The sequence below is a fragment of the Bactrocera dorsalis genome, chromosome 5, assembly GCF_023373825.1.
Source record: "Bactrocera dorsalis isolate Fly_Bdor chromosome 5, ASM2337382v1, whole genome shotgun sequence".
Taxonomy (NCBI): domain Eukaryota; kingdom Metazoa; phylum Arthropoda; class Insecta; order Diptera; family Tephritidae; genus Bactrocera; species Bactrocera dorsalis.
Window position 1 is genome coordinate 51,091,535 of NC_064307.1, and position 18,951 is coordinate 51,110,485.

Below are 18,951 nucleotides of genomic sequence, written 5' to 3' on the forward strand. Positions count from 1 at the left end.
GATCGTTTATATATTTATTTTATGAGGTCTCTTACATTTCCTTTTGGATGTTATCAACTTCGTTGCAAGCTTAATACGAGTACTCGTATACCCTGTTCAAGGTAAAAAAAAAATCAGGAAAGGCAGTAATAATTCGAACGAAGAGATTTGTAATGCTCTTATTAACTTTGCGCTGTACTATATCATTTGAAATCCAAAAATTAAATTCATTCGTAATATATATTAGTTTTACGCAAATAACACAGGTAGGGTATTTCGAAATTTCATTTTTTGGAACATTTTAAAAAAGCGATTTTTGCCAAAAAATAAGCTAATTTGGTATTGTAAAATATCAATTAAAAAAAGAAAATGTAAACACTTTGGCATTTCCTGCAGTCAAATCAACTAATTAAACACTACTATACAAGAATTGTTCCAAAGTGAACAGGACTTTTTGAATCTAGCGCCCCTTGATGTCGCCATCGATATGTCAACTGGTGCGTTAGAATCTGCTATCTTTATCGATTGTCCAGTGAAATCATTGATTGGAAGTGAAGTTTTTGCGTTTTAAGTGTAAGTATGTTTGTGTTATCGGTGCGAAAATGAGCCAACCTTAATTTTTTTTTAAATTGGTAAAACTTTTACCAAAACGTTTTAATTGATGAAAGAAGTTTATGGCGGTAATTGCCTATCCCGTAGCAGAGTGCATGAGTGATTTCAAAGTTGTCAAAGTAGTCGTGAGGACATAAAAGGCGATCAACATGTGAGCCAATCAAAATCCGTGATCACCGGAAATTCCATCGCAACTGTGCGTGAATTCATCAAAAATCAGTCGAAATCATCAATGAAATTCATGGAAATAGAATTGAACAAAGAGAGACAAAAACAAAACCAAAACTCTCATTCTTACCATTAACCACTCCCCGTATTCACCTAATATTACACCGCGCGACTTCTTCCTTTTCGAAATATTCATTTGCCCATGAAAAGAAAGCGTTATGAAGACGTAGAGGTCATTCAAAAGGCTTGCATCGGCATACTGGCGGCCATACCGGCCAACGAGCTAAAACATTCGTTTGACATGCTCTTGGACCGTGCAAAAAGCTGTATTATAGCAGAAGGAGACTATTTTGACTAAAATAAATTGATTTTGCCGAAGAAAACATTTGTTCTCTTTTTTTAAGTCCTTTTGACTTTGATAAAATAATTTTTTATTGAAAGAATGTTGTTTTAATTTCATAAGTTAAATAATTTTGAAAGATGGAATAATTAGTGGCCTTTAAATACCACAATTAATGAAAGTTACAGGTTTCATCAAGGTTACGACTGTTGTGATAGTGAAAATTTCTAAGTAAACAAAAGCATCAAATTATGTAGAAATTGTGAAAAATATGATCATACACTTTCATACTCTAGGAGCAAATAAAAAAATTGGACCTAGTTCGGATAATTTACAAAATTATAGCGATGAACAGAGAGAACGGGTTCATCAGAATATACTCGTACAAGTGAAAGATGAAATTTAAAGATAAAAAATCACGATAGTCGGGTATTTTCAATGGAAAATTTTTACATGCCTTGGTCCAGTCCTTAATTTTAATATTAAGGGCTCAAATTTTAAGGGAATTTTTTTAGGGTATTTCAAAGGAAATTTCAAAAAAAAACCCTAGTATACATTCATACATATGTACATATATGATTTTTATATTAGTAAATCAGTCAACAAAATCATATTTCAGGGTAAATACTCGTACGCAAGCATCTGAAGGGATCACTTTAAAGAAGTATTAGGTAATGGATAAATTATATTAAATTTGTAAAAAATCGAAAATAACGGGCTTGTTAATTGCATTATATGATACATGGAAAAATGGATTAACCAACATGAAGCATTTTTGCAAAGCGCTGTCCAAGGGTCAATCTACCGGTGCATAAATCCGCTTTGTTTAATACATATGCACTATATGTGTATTCGCAAAGAAAGCAAACACTTGGCAAAGACGAACAACAGCTGCGCAAAATGAACAATCAACCCGAGGAGCTGGTGCAGTGAAGAGGAAAATATCTGCCGGTGAAGAAACGGAAGAACAAGTTACCAACTGTTCCCCAAGCAACAAAAAATAAGTCCATTATACATACTTATTCATATCAAGTTAAGTCTTATTAGGAAGTAACTGTCATTTAATATTTTTAAACCGGAAAGATTTTTATGGGTAGATTTAATTCATGAAAGGATTAACCATATGGCGAAGGTACATAAGTTTCCATACAAAACATAGCCGAAATTCCGCATGCCTTGCACAAAAACAGCAAACAGAGATATACGATTATAAGAGAACAGTAGAATAATTTTCCCAAAAAAGATCACATAAATTTCGCTCAGAAACTTTTACAGTATAGTTTCACTTTTCTTACAGCATGTTGCTAAGATCATTATAGTTTCGTTCACTTAGCGGTAAATGATCAGGATAACGAGTCGATTTTAAATCAGGATGATTGTCTGTTCGTCCGTTCGATGACCGCGGAAACTGTAACTTGTGCAACACTTAAGATACATTGATGAATCTTAGCAACATAAAGTGTACATTTTCCTCAACACCACAAGCAGTTCGATACTGTAGATGAGTACACCATCACGCCCTAAAAATACCATTCATGAAAAAGCTATAAAATGCCATTGTTAATACAATATATCAATTGTAACCCACAAACCGGATTAAAAATTTATTTTAATTCAACCATTGAAATGAAAATAAATAATTAGAAATTAAAAATAGCGCTCCTTCTGTCTTTTCTTCCATTTACGCTGTCTCTATACATGATCTTATTAAATTAATATTTATAATATTAATTACTTTTAAGAGAATAATATTTGTTGAATGTAAAAGGTGATCCTTTTCGAGGTACCCTACTTTTGGCATTTTCCCTCAAATGTTGGGTGCAGCAAGGTCTCAGAAGGTCCATCCTTGAGGCCAATTTCCGATTACGAGTTGGTAATTGGCGAATGACACGACTGATGTTTGCTCCAAGGATTGAATCGAAGCGAAATTATCCGCATAGACCTTAGACTTTACATATTTCCACATAAAAAAGTCTAACAGACCATAACATAATGTAGAACATGATATATACTCTTAAGTGGAATTATACCAATTGCATTATTATTTAATACTTTTTGTACTCTTACAACAGCTACAGAGTATTATAGTTTTGTTCACCTAACGGTGGTACGTATCACTTAAAACTAATCGAGATACATATAGGGTTATATACGAGTACATATGTATGTATAAATGATCAGGGTGACGAGACGAATTGAAATCCGGTTCATTGTCTGACTGTCCGTATGTGGATTCCTTAGTACAAATAAAATTTTCAGTTCGTAGATGGGCGCAATCGGCCACGCCCACAAATCGAGATAAACCAAAAACAAATGAAGTGTCTTAACTAAGTACTAAATTAAGACAAAGCTATAATTTGGTACAAAGGATCGCGGTGGCAAAGGGCAGGTAGGCAAAAATTTTTGAAAAAGTACCAGTCTAATGTTCGTATCTCCTAAACTACTTAAGCAGCAAATTTGCTGAGAACAAATCTTATAAGAACTTCTACCTACAATGTGAAAACGGATGAAATCGGAGGATAACCCCGCACACTCCCCATATAAGGAAACTACTAAAAACGCGATAAATCAATAACTAAATAGGCATTAAATTTACATTTGGTATGAGAAACTTTTATGCGAGCCGGCTTAAAAATTAGACGATGGGCGTGGCACCGCCCACTTTTTAGTGAAATTCCATATCTCTTGTCCAACCGATTTCGACGAAAATTTAGTACGTGGCATTCTTCTTACATTCTTATGACTCATTGTGAAAACTGACAAAATCGGACGACAACCACGCCTACTTTCCATATAGCACAATTTTAAATTCCACTTAATTTGTTCAGTTTCCAGTACACAAATCAAGAAGCAATTAATATAACGGGATACAACTTTGCACGAATAATGTCTTTAGCATGTGCCACCTTATGACTAAAAATTGTTGAAATCCAATAAAAACTCTTCAAGCCCCTAGGTACCGAATATTAAGACCCCAATACCTATAGTTGACTTGTAATCGAAAAATGTAAGTCAATGTGTGATTGTATATAACTGAAATTAGTGGATAATCCTTCTCTTATAATGTATGTCAAAACAGGGTTGAATCGGACCAATTTTTATATACAAGTATATCCCGTATCCCCATAAATTTAATATAAAGATTTTTGAATTTCCGGGTGACTCTGTACCGCATATATAAATAAGAGAGCGTGTTTTACTCATAACAGTATGTTGTTGTGCTTAAAAGAGATAAATTGGGCGAAAACTTGATCTAGCCCCCGCATAACTAATATCAAGATTTTCAAACATCTGGCTGACTTTACTCTATATGATTGGTTTTACACCTTAAAGTATTTCCGTGACTTTGATTCTTGCAAGTTTGAAGAGTATAAAATGTTCCTTACTTGCTATACCCTGAACAAGATATAGCAAGTTTTCCACGAAGTTTGTAACACACAGAAGGAAGCTTTGGAGACAATTTAAAGTATATATTTAAATGATCAGTATGTTAAGCTGAGTCGATTTAGCCATGTCCGTCTGTCTGTCTGTCCGCCTTTCTGTATATATACGAACTAGTCCCTCAGTTTTTAAGATATGGTTTTTTGTAAACGTCATTTTCTCTTCAAGAAGCTGCTCATTTGTCGGAACTGTCGATATCGGACCTATAGCTTTAAATAATTTTCAAACAAGTATGGAAGGGCTCAGTGCCGGTGTAAACGAACATTATTTTGGCACACTTGTACATCTTATGTATTATTAGCAAAGTATTCTCTCCGAATGTCTATAATATATCTCACAGGTTGACGGACATTTTCTATAAAAAATTCTCAATTGATAAACACCGGATACCGTATCGGGACACTTGAATATTTTCGCTCGGATTTGGACCATTCTTAGTCATAAGCTGGTCTACTTTAAGCTCTCTATTCGGGCAAAGTTGTATTCTGATGCATTTATTGGTCCTCGTTTGCATTTTGGAAATAAAGAAATCAGATGGAATTTAAAATTGAGTGTAATTTAGAAGTAACTGGTTTCGCCCTGGAACATGTGAATCTCAAGGTAAGATTATATATCAAATTTCGTCAATATCTGTCAAGTAGATCCTAAGGTATCGCTTTTTCCGGAAATGTTGACGATGCTACCTTAGTCTATTTTATACCCTGGATCCTATAAAGACTTCTTGTATCATCGCAGGTGTAAAACTTAATGCCTCTGGAGTATTTATTTATCGCAGTTTTAGTGGTTTTTAAAGGGACCGTTATATGGGAAGTAGGACGGATTACCACCCGATATCATGCAATTTTACATTGTCGGTTGAGGTTCTTATGGGATTTGTCTGAGGGAATTTAAATATTGTACCATAAGTGGTTTAGGAGTTTTGAACATTAAAGCTCTTAGAGGGTGTATCCAGACCTCACTTTTTTCCCAAGGATCACGTGTACCAAGTTTCATTAAGATACCTTAATTTTTACTCAAGGTGGACTGAGAGTCACTCAGATTAATTATTATATATTTATACTAGCTGGCCCCGCAGCCGTTGTCCTGCGTGAAATTATGTGTTTTGAAATGAAAAGAAAGTTGAATTTATCATTTCATTTTTTTTTTCAATGTAACGCAGCTTGATAAACAAAATTTTTTGGTTTCTGTTCCGGTGTACAGAAAAGATTGCTTTCCAACTCGTGTGCACGCCACGTATATCTGGCCGTGTGAAAAACATAGAATTTCCAAACTTATTGCACACACTATGCGACTATCCTTGTGTCCTGTTGAGTGTCATCTCAAATGCAATTTTCGCTGGAAACTGAAATGGCAAATCGTTGGAACTCAAAGAAATTCGTTGAATCAAGCATTCAGCCTTTTGTATTCGATAGCTGCGTCACAATCAGTCGGGTTCCATTACACAGTTTCGGCGCATGAAGATTGCAAAACACAATAACGACAGATCAAACTTTGAGACGCAAATGATGCGGTGGCATACCAAGCCTCTCCAAAGAATTTAGAAACTCCACTGGATAATTCACGGCGACGTCTTCAATGGCAAGACGATCGGTCGATTTGTATGAGCGCAAGTCTTTCGGAATTTGACTTTGAATCTTCCAGTTTAAGTCAAGAACATCTGTATTTTTTGGCAGTTAATATTGCGCGTGCATTTAAGGAATCATAGTTAAGATAATTTGGCCAATGTCCGAAGATTGGTGATGAGTTCATCTTTCGTTAATTGATAAACCGCAGATGGAATTGATATCAAACCACCGGAAGCATCAACCGGAATTGACCCATTTCCAATTTTTAGCGAATACGATGTAAAATGTCTTCAACAATGTCATTTTTGTTCGTATCTCATAATTGACGCGGATTTAAAGGCTGATATGGTGAAATGATTATCGCGAAAAGTGTGGGAACTTCAGTGGCATTCGAAGTAGCTATCGCATCGTCCAACATTTGTTTCCACTGATTATCGTGTTCCAGCAATTGTAATTGCACACACCATACCATTCACAGTACGCAATACGCCGCGTACATTAATCAGTAGCAACCGAAGGTAGAAGCAATCATCGTTTTTTGGGTGGGTTGTGTAAATTCATCCTAATGCATTAGTTGAGAACACACCTGAATGTCCATCTACTGTTCGGTCTTGCTTTCAGCGTAACTATTTCTTCGACGATGCATTCCATGAATGCAAGGTATTTTCAAATAGAGCAATGTTCTCGTAAGCGGATCACTGACGAAAGTTGAGAAAAAAACTCGTCAATGTTAGTTTTGTTGTTGGCGGTGTTACCACCGGCTGTAATGTATTCTCTGGGCTGAAATAAACTCTTTGGCCAATCTCCATATTAACTGCGAGACACACAACAATCGGAAACCGTTCATGAATTGCAAAAGTAAATATCCTAAAAAGCGCTTTATTGCAGTTCACGTATGGACCGTATCGTTTAAGACCATTAAGCGCCATGTTGCTTCCCTTGGTGACGTACTTACAAACATATTTTATAGATTACACCAAACTGCAATACTAAACATTGATATGAGTTTAGAATGTGAATTAGACAACAGTGGAGAATATAGTACGATCCATATGTTGTCAACTTCGATATTCACTACTCTAAGTTGTATGGTCGTCTGATGAGCTACGACGATGGAGTGGATATCCATCATTTCCAGTTTGCGATTTCGAAAGAAAAGCAAGCGGATAGTGTTTCGTGCATTTATTGTTAGACATATAAACCGAAAAGGGATTGTAGTGTCCGCAAGGTCCATGAACCATATTGCTTTCCACCACTTCATATAATACTGGATCTTTCACACGTAAAGTTTTCACTGAATAATTTTCAATTGTTCAATTCACAACCTGTCGTAAAGCATCGTAAATCGTAATAGTAATAATTTTTCTCTTGAATAGCCGGAATAAAAAAGCAAGCGATCGAGACTGAACTATTCAAATAATTTCCAAATCAAAATATTGAAAAACAAAACAGAAATTGAAAAAAAATGTTCTGGAAAAAAGTTACTTTTTGGAATTATCCAATTTGCCGACTTTTCATGAAAAGTATAAGATGTTTTTATTTCTAAACCTTCCTTAATCCACAACGAACAACCTCTTAAAATTTCATCAATATTGGTTCAGCCGTTCTCTTAGCGTTACTAACGAACAAACATTCATTCGTTTGTATGAGAAAAAGAAAAGGACTGTTTTTAGGGGTTTTCCGGCAATTATTCGAATAATCCCTGAACCTAAACGAATATTTTAAAAAAAGAATTATCAAATTTCGTTCAGTCGTATTAAAGTTATGAGCGTACATACATTTTGGCGATTCATTTTTACATACATACATATTTACATATATAGACGAAGATGTAAGGTTGTTTTTATTGTTTTTTTTTTTTTGAAGAAATGAAATATTGAAATGATTCCTACAAACATGAATTTTGAACAAATGCTTATGATTTGAAATATAATTTTTGTATTTATGAGTTGTATTAAATTTTGACATAAAGAGATAAAAAGTATCCTATGCCCGTCTCCTGGCTCTAAGCTACCTCCCTACCAATTTTCAGCCAAATCTGTTCTGCCGTTCTTGAGTTATAAGTGATGTAACTAACACGACTTTCTTTTATATATTTATATATAACTCTTTATCTACGGAATTACGGTTTTCAACTATTTTCTGTGCATTGATTGGTGAAAAAAATTTAAATTTTGACGGATAATTAAGCAGCCGAAATTTGTTAAACGAAATCAAAACAGCTAATAGCCCTTTTCTGAGAAAACCTCTCAACTGATTTCTAAGGAAACATTTGTGAGGTTTATTTTGTAAGGTTTATTTTCAGAAATCACAGAATTGTGAGCAAATTTTGAAATTTTGAATTTACGCCAGCAATCTCACAAAAGTCAAAACACTCACAATAGGGAGAGTGGTAATGTTTGTGAACGCATTTGAATAGGGCTGTTAATTAAGTTATTGCTCACAAATAGGTAAGTAATTATTTAAATGGACATTCGTTTTTGTTTATATTTCATTATATTTGACTGGAGCAATCTACGATATCTACCTGACTGTTACTAAATCTGCTTTTAAATATTGTGAAAATCATATTTGTAAAACACCAATGAAAATAATTTAAGCTTACACAAAAGCTATTTTTTATATTTGGAACACTTTCCACGTCCTTTTATTTTGCTTGAATGTTTCCAAATTGTACCTTATCTCAACAAATGTTTAACCATTCTATGTATTTATATGCAACTAGCAGCCCGTCCCGGCATCGCATGGGGTAGACAATTATTTATTTTTGGAAATTTGGATATAAAACACTTTTTTTCACAAATATTTTTATTTGTATTAAAAAAATCCCACAGTTATATTTGTATGTAAGTCTATTTATGTTCAATTTCTTTGATGGTTTAAGTGGCGGGCACTTTTGAAAAATTAAAAAATAAAAATAATAATAATCAAAAATTTAAAATAACAGTAACAAATAATGAATTCAGTCGTTTTACATATAAGTAAATAATAAATTATTGAATAAATATATTAAATAATAATAATAATAATATTCTTTAAAAATTAGCGTATAAAAATATTCTAAGTAAAAGTAATAATTACGAAAAAAATAAAAAAAAAAAAATAAAATAAAAATAAAAATACTAATTATGAAATATTAAAAAAAAAATAATAATAATCAAAAAATTAAAGTAACAGTAATAACTAATGAATTTAGTCGTTTCACATATATTTTTGCCACTGCACGATCAATTCTGCTAAATAGCAGCGACAACGTCGAATTCTTTACTTTGATTCTATCGGCTCTGTTAGCCGCCAAATCGAACATCATACAGAATTCAATTTGCACCTTTTCTATACTTTACATTCTCTGGCCCGGCGCGCTTTTCAGAATGCATCGCAAACAACGGCCACGGCGCTATGGCGGTTTTGTTTACTTTTTGAATTTTTTAATTCGTAATATCTTTTGAATGGAAAGTCCAATTTAAAAACTATTGTATAGTTAGTTAAATGGTCTTGACCATAAAATAATTTATTTGGGTAAGGATTAATATAAACACATAAATAGCATGGTTTGAATTTGGTTAGCATTTTCATTAATGTTTAAAATGAAAAAAGTTGTTGTAGTGACATAACTACAATAGTTGGACATATGCTACCGCGGAGTTTTTTGTAGACATTATGATGTTCTTCAATATTGTTGTACATTATTTTGTTCTATCGCTAATAAGTAGTTACGAAAGACATTTTAAGACTCATTTTTCTACTCCTTCGGTTACATTGTTCAAATTTTACCAAGGATCCCTAATTTTTTTCAAAATGAAATGTAGCCTATGTCAAATTGGAAGAATGTAGCATTCTATTGGTGAAAGAATTTCTTAAAACGGCCCAGTACTTTTTGAGCCTATTTATTACAAACATACAAATATACAAAAATAGGTACAAATCTATCCTCTTTATAATATTAGTATAGATAACTGATTCAAATTTGGAAATATAAATAAAATGAAATAAAAGAAAATAATAGAAAGTTCTCTGAGCGCCATTCACTTGGAAGTAGCCAGAAACGACAAGACTTCAAATCAGGGGGGATAGCACGCCCCCTGTGGGCATCCCCTTGCTGTGCCAAGACGAATCCTTGTATCTCCTACTGTGGTTTCAGCAATTTTGATGTGCAATCCTCTATCCATCTGCGCACCGGTTCTGCCACATTTCTTTTCTCCAGTGCCCAGGCTCCTGTCACGTCTCGTGTTGGCAAAAGCACGTTTGGTGTGTAGGAAGGAGCAAAGCATCACTTCCCTTCTCTCCAGCGAACTCTTTATCTCCGCGTTTATCTGGTACAGAGCAGTATTGGTCGATCTGCCTGCTCTGTATGCATGCAGGGGTACAATTTTCAGCGCCTTTGATCTTATTTCATGATCTGCGATCTTTTCCATAATTTTTAGCAAGAAGGAAGTTAAACTAATTGCCCTGAAGAATTTAGCCAATGAATAGTTCTTCCTTCCTACTTTGGATATGAATATCACCTTCGCGGTCCTCCATATTTCAGGGATGTACGCCATTGCAATTCTATCCCTCATTAGCCGAACAAGGTATGGCAGGAGATCCTGCTCTCCCTGTTGTAAAGGCTAAGGAAAGATGCCGTCCACTCCCGGAGACTTCAATTTCTCGATCGAAGCCATTCCATCGAAGCGATTACCCAATCTGAGCGAGATGGCTTGTGTTCGACTGCGAGTAGACACTGATCTTCCCGAATTGTTTGCGGGAAGTGCTCTATCTTCTGCGCTGGTCTCTTCTTTTGATTGCTAGTGCTGTGTCAGGCTTAGCCTAGCTGCTTCTGGTATGGAGGTGACATTTTCACAGAATCTCCTAAAGCTTGTCTGCTTTGCAGACCTAATCTCCTTGTTATATAAGGTTAGGTTGCACCTATATTTCTCTCAGATCCCCGTGCGTTTCGCCTCGTTAAACAGCGTACGTACCTTTTTCCTGATATTCAGTAGTTTCCTTGACCAACTAAGACAGTTGCGCCTTTTTGTAGTCGCCTTTAGGGGGCAGTCCTAGACCCGTAACACTATTATCAGTCTGCCCCTCCCCACTCAAATTCTTACTTAGCCTATTTCGGAAGATATCCCAGTTTGCATTCCGAGGATTACGTCAGGCGGGAGAATTTCTCGACTTCTACCTTTAGCACGAACCTCATCATTCTATGATCTGACAAGGAAGGCTCTGTTGACATCGTCCATTGTGAGACCAATCCGTTCACAGGCTCGTTGCTGAAGGTGATTTCAAGCACCTCTCTCCTGCTTGTTGTGATGAAAGTAGCTAAGTTGCTACTTATTATATATTCTAAAAGAGACTCACCTCGTATCTTGCAGTCCGTACTGCCCCATTCCTTGTGATGGGCGTTCGCATCACATCCTAGGATTAGGGGCAGCCTGTGTCTCCTGCAGTACCTACCCAATCTATCCACAGCCTCTGAGGGTGCTGTGTGACTCTTCTGGGAAATAGGCTGATGCCAGGACGAAGTCTGTGCCTACATAGCCCCGCAACTAAATCCTGTGTCAAGAACTCTGAAATGCAAAATAATTTTTTGTTCCTGTTGTTCATCCGCACTGCCATCCATAGAATCCCTTAGCCCCTCAAGGAGTTCCTGCGTGAAGGGTGGATCCCCTCCTTTAACGCTAGTGCTCTTGTTGGGGACTTTCGAAGTCGCAAAAGTCGCAACCTGTTCCGTCGTGCTTTCGCTGGCTGTACTGCCTCTCAACTACACGACGGAGGCGTTGGAGTTGGAGAAGCTTACCAAGACCTCCTCATGGAAGAGGTATTCATAGACAGTGAATACGCAGCGTTCTTCCTTGGGGTCGATCATAAAAGGAGAGGGGCCGAAATGCGTGAGTATGAAGAGTGGGACAAGCTGACCGACAGCGATAATGCTCGAAAATTCTCCGAAAATATGAAATTATGGAGAGAACACTTCTCTAACCTGTTAACACCAGGAGATGGTGAACCCAATCCCATATTGATGATAAAGCTCACCGCCAACAAATTGACTGGACTTTATTAGTGTGGCTTAGATCTGGAAAAGCAACAACTGACCAGATATTTACCATACGACATACATATCTTAGAAAAGACCAGTAAAAAGAGGATCGACACACACCACTGCTTTTGTCGATTTTAAAGCTGCTTTTGACAACACGAAAAAAAGCTGCCTTTATGCCGCCGTCTGAGTTTGGTTTTCCCGCAAAGCTAAAACGGCTGTTTAACTGATGTTGAGCAATACCAAAAACTTCATCAGGATCGGGAAGGACCTCTGCCAGCCGTTCGATACCAAGCAAGGTTTAAGGCAAGGAGACCCCCTGTCGTGTGACTTTTTCAATCTACTCCTGGAGAAAATCGTTCGAGCTGCTGAACTAAATAGAGAAGGTACCATCTTCTATAAGAGTGTACAGCTGCTGGCGTATGCCGATGGTATATCCATACCAGCGGCCTCGACAACCGCGCGGTGAGTTCCGCTTTCTCCAGATTGGATTAGGAAGCAAGGAAATGGGTCTGGCAGTGAACAATAGCAAGACAAAATATCTCCTGTCATCAAACAAACAGACGTCGTACTCGCGACTAGGCTCCTGCTGACGACAGCCTTACCCCACGGCGCTCAAAAGCACAGCGGATGAAATCAATGCGTTGATCAGCGCCCTGAAAATGCTAGGTATTTATCTAACCCTAATTCCCAGCTAACCATATTCGCCGCTTAAATAACTGACGCGCAAACGACCCTAACTGTTCGGTATTCCGACTAGTGGAGATCACACCACTAACATCTAATCGTCCATCAGTCCAGCTAATCCCCATACCACCCAGATCCCTAATGTCCGAGTACATCGGGCATTCTGCTATTAAATTTTCTATCCCCGCCTATCCGGTAGGTGCCTCTGATGCAAAAATGCATTCAGAGGCCCATGCCCCGTAAGCAGGAAACCCAGACTCAAACTAAATCTGAAGTCTGGGTTATCCTAAACGAACCCAGCGTCCCGAATGTACTCGTAAGTCACTCGGCCGTTAGGACTATTGTCCCAACGTTCTTGCCACCTACACCTAACCCTATCATCTAGAAGCCTCTTGCTCCCTAGATATCCCTCCCTCTCCACATCATCGTCGGAAATCCAGTCATTCCGAAGCAAAGACACACTCGAGCCAGACTTTCGTCACACATCTGATGCTGACCCCATTCGCGCGGACAATCGGTGGACAAACCGGTGACAATCTGCCCTTAAGCAGCACTTACTCGATATGTCAACCCCCACACCTACACCCCAAGAATTCGCGATCTCTACGAGATCTCCGCCCGCCGCCTCTACCTCAGACCGCGAGTGACCTTCGACCATACGACTTACAGAGTGGCTCGAGCTGCCCAAACAGAGTCTCCATCATAAGGTTCCAAAAATATGGACCACATATGGAACCCTGCGGGCAGCCACTAACAACTCCAATCTTCACACTCCCATTCATGGCGGCAAGAGAGGCCTTTCTGTCCGAAAAATAACTCCGCCAAAAAGTAATTTCCGGACAGTCAAGCTCCTTTAGCCATTGCACCACTCTATCAAAGCTTAGGTGCCATGGATATATTTGTTGACATTCTCCCTAACGCCATTCTGAACGTAAAACTATGCATCCTCTATGCAGCGTCCTTTCCTGAACCCATACTACCGATCCGACCACATACCCCGCGTTAGCTTCTAAAGCCATTACACCATGACTCTTTCCAGCACATTTCCAAGTACTGGAAGGAGACTGATGCCCCGATAAGAACGAAGATCGCTCCTGATCTTACCAGGGGACTTCAGGAGAGGAACTACCCTACCTTTTTTCCACTCATGGTGAAATTATCCCTCCCAATCGCACTTATTATAAATTTCATTCCGGAATGAACTTCCACAAGCTTTTACACATCTCTCCGTTGAAACCATCAAAAACTGGGGACCGTTTAGACCTAGTCACTGTTCACAGTCATAACTTCGAAGTTGTGGATAGTTTCGTGGAAAAATCTTTAACAGCAACAACAATTTCAGTCTCGAAATCCAACAAAGAATAACTCTTGCCACCTTGTGATACTTTAGAATGAGTAAGCGATTTAAAAGTAAAGTTCTCTCTCGACGAACAAAAACCGTACTCTACAAGTCACTCATCGTCCCCATTTTGGTTTATGGTGCGGAGGCATAGACTACATTTTATGAGTCGGCGCTACGAGTATTCGAAAGAAAGGGGGGATGTTCGAGTCTCAATCAATGCGGCAGTATCGCAAGGCATTATATTCGACACAAAAATGTTGCAATATAAGTATCAGCTGAGCATCTGCAGAAAAACAACACTGTGGCAATATTTCTGCAGTTATTTGCTTGCTCGAACATCCCCAGGTTCTGAGGAAGATTTATGGTCCTTTGCGCATTGGCAAGGACGAATACCACAGTCGATGGGACAGTACGAGATACACGACGACGTTGAAATAATTCAGCGAATTATGATACGCGGCTGCGATGCTTACGCTAATAAAGAAGAAGAGGTCAACTCCACAGGCACAGACTTTCCACATGACAAATATTTTGTGATATTTTGATAAAATGAAATGAACAAGTTTTCTTAAGACTTTGGGCATAATTTGCACAGACATATGTATGTATATTGTATAATATATTATAATTGTTATCATAAAAAAATTTATTGTTGTTATATCGATTATTAAGATCCCGCTCGGGGGAAAGTAATATGTTAACTGTCGCCGAAGTCACTTAACGGTATGCCCAGGAAACGAAGGGGGTGCTAAATTAGTTTCTTTGTGAAGAGGTAATTAGTATCACACCGGTCTCATTGCACTCAGAATAGAGATTTTGTATTATACACATATCAGGGTCTAACCTGGATAATTAGGCATTCAAGTTGCCACAGTATCCAGACAGAAGTTACGCAAGGATCTCTCTGAATTCCCGCGGCAACTCAAGCTCTTGCTCTGCTACAGGTAGATAGCATTCAGTACCCACTGGAAATTAGTCGCGTGCAAAATGTGGTCGGTAGATTGTTCAAGTTCGTCGACATCCTGTTATAATCAGATGGCATTCTGGTAAATCTTTATCTTCTCCGACTACGTCTTGTAGCAGGCGACCGACCGGCCGATAGCTTTGTATGTTGCTAACAGCATCTCTTTATCTTTGCCCGAGTGCTGCCGGCCAAGAGTGTGATAAGACTCAGTCCCACGTTTCTGTAGTGGGACCACCCTTCCGATTTTCAATACTTCGCGTATGAGTAAGGTAATTCGTGGCAAATAGAGGACATTGGTGAAATTGCTTACTCCAGCCGAGCATAACTGTTTTAACGACAGATTTCGATACATTGATTTGTTGTTGGCACTCTGAACATCGTCGACGGTGAAAGCAAGTGGTACGCAATATTTTGGCATTTTGCGTAAGCGTCGAATTACACGCCCTTTGAAAGTATTCCGGCGGAGAGATTACATTACTTCAGGTGTCTCACCCATTTTGTCCGCTTTACCCATTAGGCAAGGATCACAGAGATCGACCTGTCGTAAGGTGTCACGCTCATTTGCTAATATTGCTGTTTCAGCTGGAAAATTACGTCGTAGATCATGAATTCTTCATTAATTCTTGCTTTCAATGTAACCTGTATAAACTGTAAAACTTTTTATTTATACATAAAATGTTGTCATTTTGTTATCACTAGGGTTGGCAGGATTTGGATAAGAAATACAAATTAGTCTTTGTGGTGATTTGGGAATCGCAGGCCTATGCGAGGTGTTCAGCCCGCTTGTAGTATGGGTAATGTCGTTACAACTCGATATCTCCCGCTTTGTTTCGCCAGCAATGCTGTGCAGCATATCAAAGACAGTGTCACTGGCATCGGAAACACTTTTTGGCGAAGGTACGCTTGTTAGTTGAAGTGCTTCCAAACCGTCTGGATCGGGATCTGATGCTACACTATGGGTTGGCGAGATACTTCCCACAGGAAGTGCTTTTCTTCTATCACGCTGAAATTCATGCAACAAATCAGAACTCTTATATTTTTTGGTGACATTTTGTAACTCTTTCGTGGCTGTTTTATGTAGCGTCTTGTGACGTTTAAAATTTGAGGCATCCGCGAATGTTCGCGGACAAAATGGACACTTATAAGGCTTTTCTTCCGTGTGTGTGCGCAAATGCTTCGTCAAAGCAGACTTCAATTTGAAACGTTGCAAACACTGATCGCATTTAAATCTAAGTTGGGTCGCCCCAGGGGCTGCGCTGCTGTTCATGGGTATATTTGTAAGGATGAGCTTTTTCAATTTATCTTTACTAATAACGGTATTAGGGCCGGGCAATGTTTTGATAGGTGGCAATACCTCAACAGACTGTACGTTTGTTACTTTTGGACGAAGCAAGGACGTGGTGGCATTTGATTTTTGGTCGGAGTCGTAAGTTGGTGTTGAAGATGCATCAATAGTAGGTTCATGTTTCTTCGCGTTATTGTCCTGCAGACGTGCGAGAACTGCACGCTGTGCATGTTTTAGATGCATTTGTTTGTGTAGTTTCCAATGGGAACTGCTGTTGAAATTTGCGCTGCATGTTTCACATTTAAACGGTAATTGACCAGAATGCAATCGCATGTGTGTGACCATATTGGAACGATGTGAAAAGCCTTTGGAACAGTGCTATGTGTAAGGATGATGGAAATGGTGAGCAGCACGATTCAAGAGTTACTAAAATTATTTACTAACCTTGCAGATATAAGGTTTGTCACCGGTGTGCGTGCGCATGTGCAAAGTAAGCTCGCTTTTATGTACAAATGCCTTGGCGCATATATTGCATTTAAAGTTTCGTATGCCGGTGTGTTTAGCCATATGGTAAGTCAAATTGGTAGTGTTCTGCAAAGTAGTTATGCAACACAAAAGTATTATTCGAGGTAATAAGTGAGTTTCTAGTTTACCTTAAAGCTGGCAGTACACTGTTGACACTTGTACGGTCGGGTATCCACGTGGACTTGTTTGTGATGACGTAACACCGAATAGTGAGTTTTATATGATTTGTTGCACTTCAAACATTTAAACGGGCTTGTTTTTGGCGACGAAACTGATCGTACCTGCTCTATATTTTCGGCTATATATAACGGTGAATTAGCAGTTTCACCATTTTCCTTGGGAGTTGCATTTAAATCGGAATCAATAGAAGTGATGTGACCTTCATCATCTACTACTATATTAATGGTGGTCTCTGATTTTTTGTCCGGTACCTGTTTTTCATTGCTTTCAGTTTTGGTCAGAAGCGTTGTTCCTTTATGGCCAGTAAGCTGGTGATGTTTCTTTAAGTTAGTTAGTTTGTCGAACTTTGATGTACATTCCAAACATTTATATAGAGATTCATTATGGGTCCGTAAATGTTTTAAAAATATATGTTGTTTTGTGAAGACTTCTTTACAGTATTCACATATCATACGTATTTCTGGCTTAGTGGGGGTTGACTGATGCATGGGTGCATCTGAATCAACTGAAATTATTTCTGCTAAAGACGACCCGTTTGCAGATCTTAATTCAGCAATTGGTTGTATAGTGATGAGTGTTCCAGTATTTATCTCTGACGAATTGTCTGAATTTGTTTCTATTGCGAGAAGAAAAAGAATTAGAGGTACTTTAAATTGATATCAATCTTCTTACCTAAACCGAGATCGATTTGTCCAACTTCAATGTAAGGAGAAGGGTCACAAGGAAAACATTTTTTCTTTTTTCTTACACGTTTAGCGTATTTACTAATAGAGGTGGGGTTTACTAATCTTTCTCTTGTAGTGCAAACTCCGTCATTCAAATTTTCTCCCTCAATTGTTTCATGGTTTATTTCTTTGCTCACCATACATAAATTCTTATCTTTCAATTTGGAAACATCTCCATTTTTGCCTGCCACATGGTCTTCTCTTAACTTTTGGGTCAGTTTCCGTTGTCCTTCCTTAACCATTTGAAGAAATTTATCCGTGGATTCAGCATCCAAGTGACAAGCGACGCATAAACAATTTGGGAAGGAATCATTTTCTTTATACTAAACACGTCAAGGAACTCTTGTATATTATAGCAAAGTACAAATAATAAAAGACATACTTTACCTTTATATTCAAAAAGCCAAGAGTGCGTTTAACTAAAGAGTTAATATCCTCACTATTTTTTCCAGTGAGTTCTATGACATGGTGTTGTTCTTCGCCGCATAGGCGACAAATTCTTTCATCATTTGCAGAAATTTCACTAAATTGCATTTTCAAATATATATGTACATATTTCCAATATAGCTTAATATTTACTATTGAGTTAAAAAAAACTATAGGAAAGAACGAAATAAAACAGCTGATTATCGTATCTGTGTTTTCTTTTTTATTGTTAGTAAGTGGCACCCCACTAACTGGTACAGCTTACCCATTTAACTAACCGATAAGTCATATTGCAACTGTTTTTATTCGTTTAGTTATACTCCACGTCTCTATTATAAAATTAGTATCAATTTATAAGTGTTTTTTTTCTTACTTCATTACTACTTTCTCATTTTGAACCGACCACCAAAAACATTAGTTTAGAACTATAATTTACACTTTCTAAAAAAAAAATAACTTTGGTATTAAATTGTAGAACTATATTCTAGTAATTATGAAGAAGAATGGATCTTTGGTTCCCCCGATGTTGAACACTTTTTGTACATATTTCATTCATTTCTGAACAAATCACAAAAATTACCGTTTTTATAGACAGCCACTCTTCTGCTTAATTCTTTTACCAACACAGAACAAATTGAAATTTAACAATTAATCTATTTTGATAATGGTTAAATATAAACTTAAGCCGGCAAC

The 18,951-nt window shown here is 37.6% G+C and overlaps 1 protein-coding gene across 2 annotated transcripts; it reads right to left on the bottom strand.

Moving 5' to 3' along the window:
* Positions 1–14,774: 14,774 nt before the first annotated feature.
* On the bottom strand, positions 14,775–18,393 carry LOC105228874 (zinc finger protein 271). 2 transcript variants are annotated; one of them, XM_049459305.1, is made up of 5 exons: positions 18,220–18,393; positions 17,780–18,065; positions 17,056–17,723; positions 16,847–16,993; positions 14,775–16,780 (listed from the first exon to the last, which is right to left on the bottom strand). In XM_049459305.1, the coding sequence occupies exons 1-5, from the start codon at positions 18,364–18,366 to the stop codon at positions 15,782–15,784; spliced, it is 2,247 nt and encodes a 748-aa protein (XP_049315262.1). In that variant the 5' UTR covers positions 18,367–18,393; the 3' UTR covers positions 14,775–15,781. The 2 variants fall into 2 exon arrangements, with proteins under 2 accessions (XP_049315262.1, XP_011207175.2); XM_011208873.4 differs by having other exon boundaries at positions 17,780–18,155; positions 18,220–18,390.
* Positions 18,394–18,951: the final 558 nt, after the last annotated feature.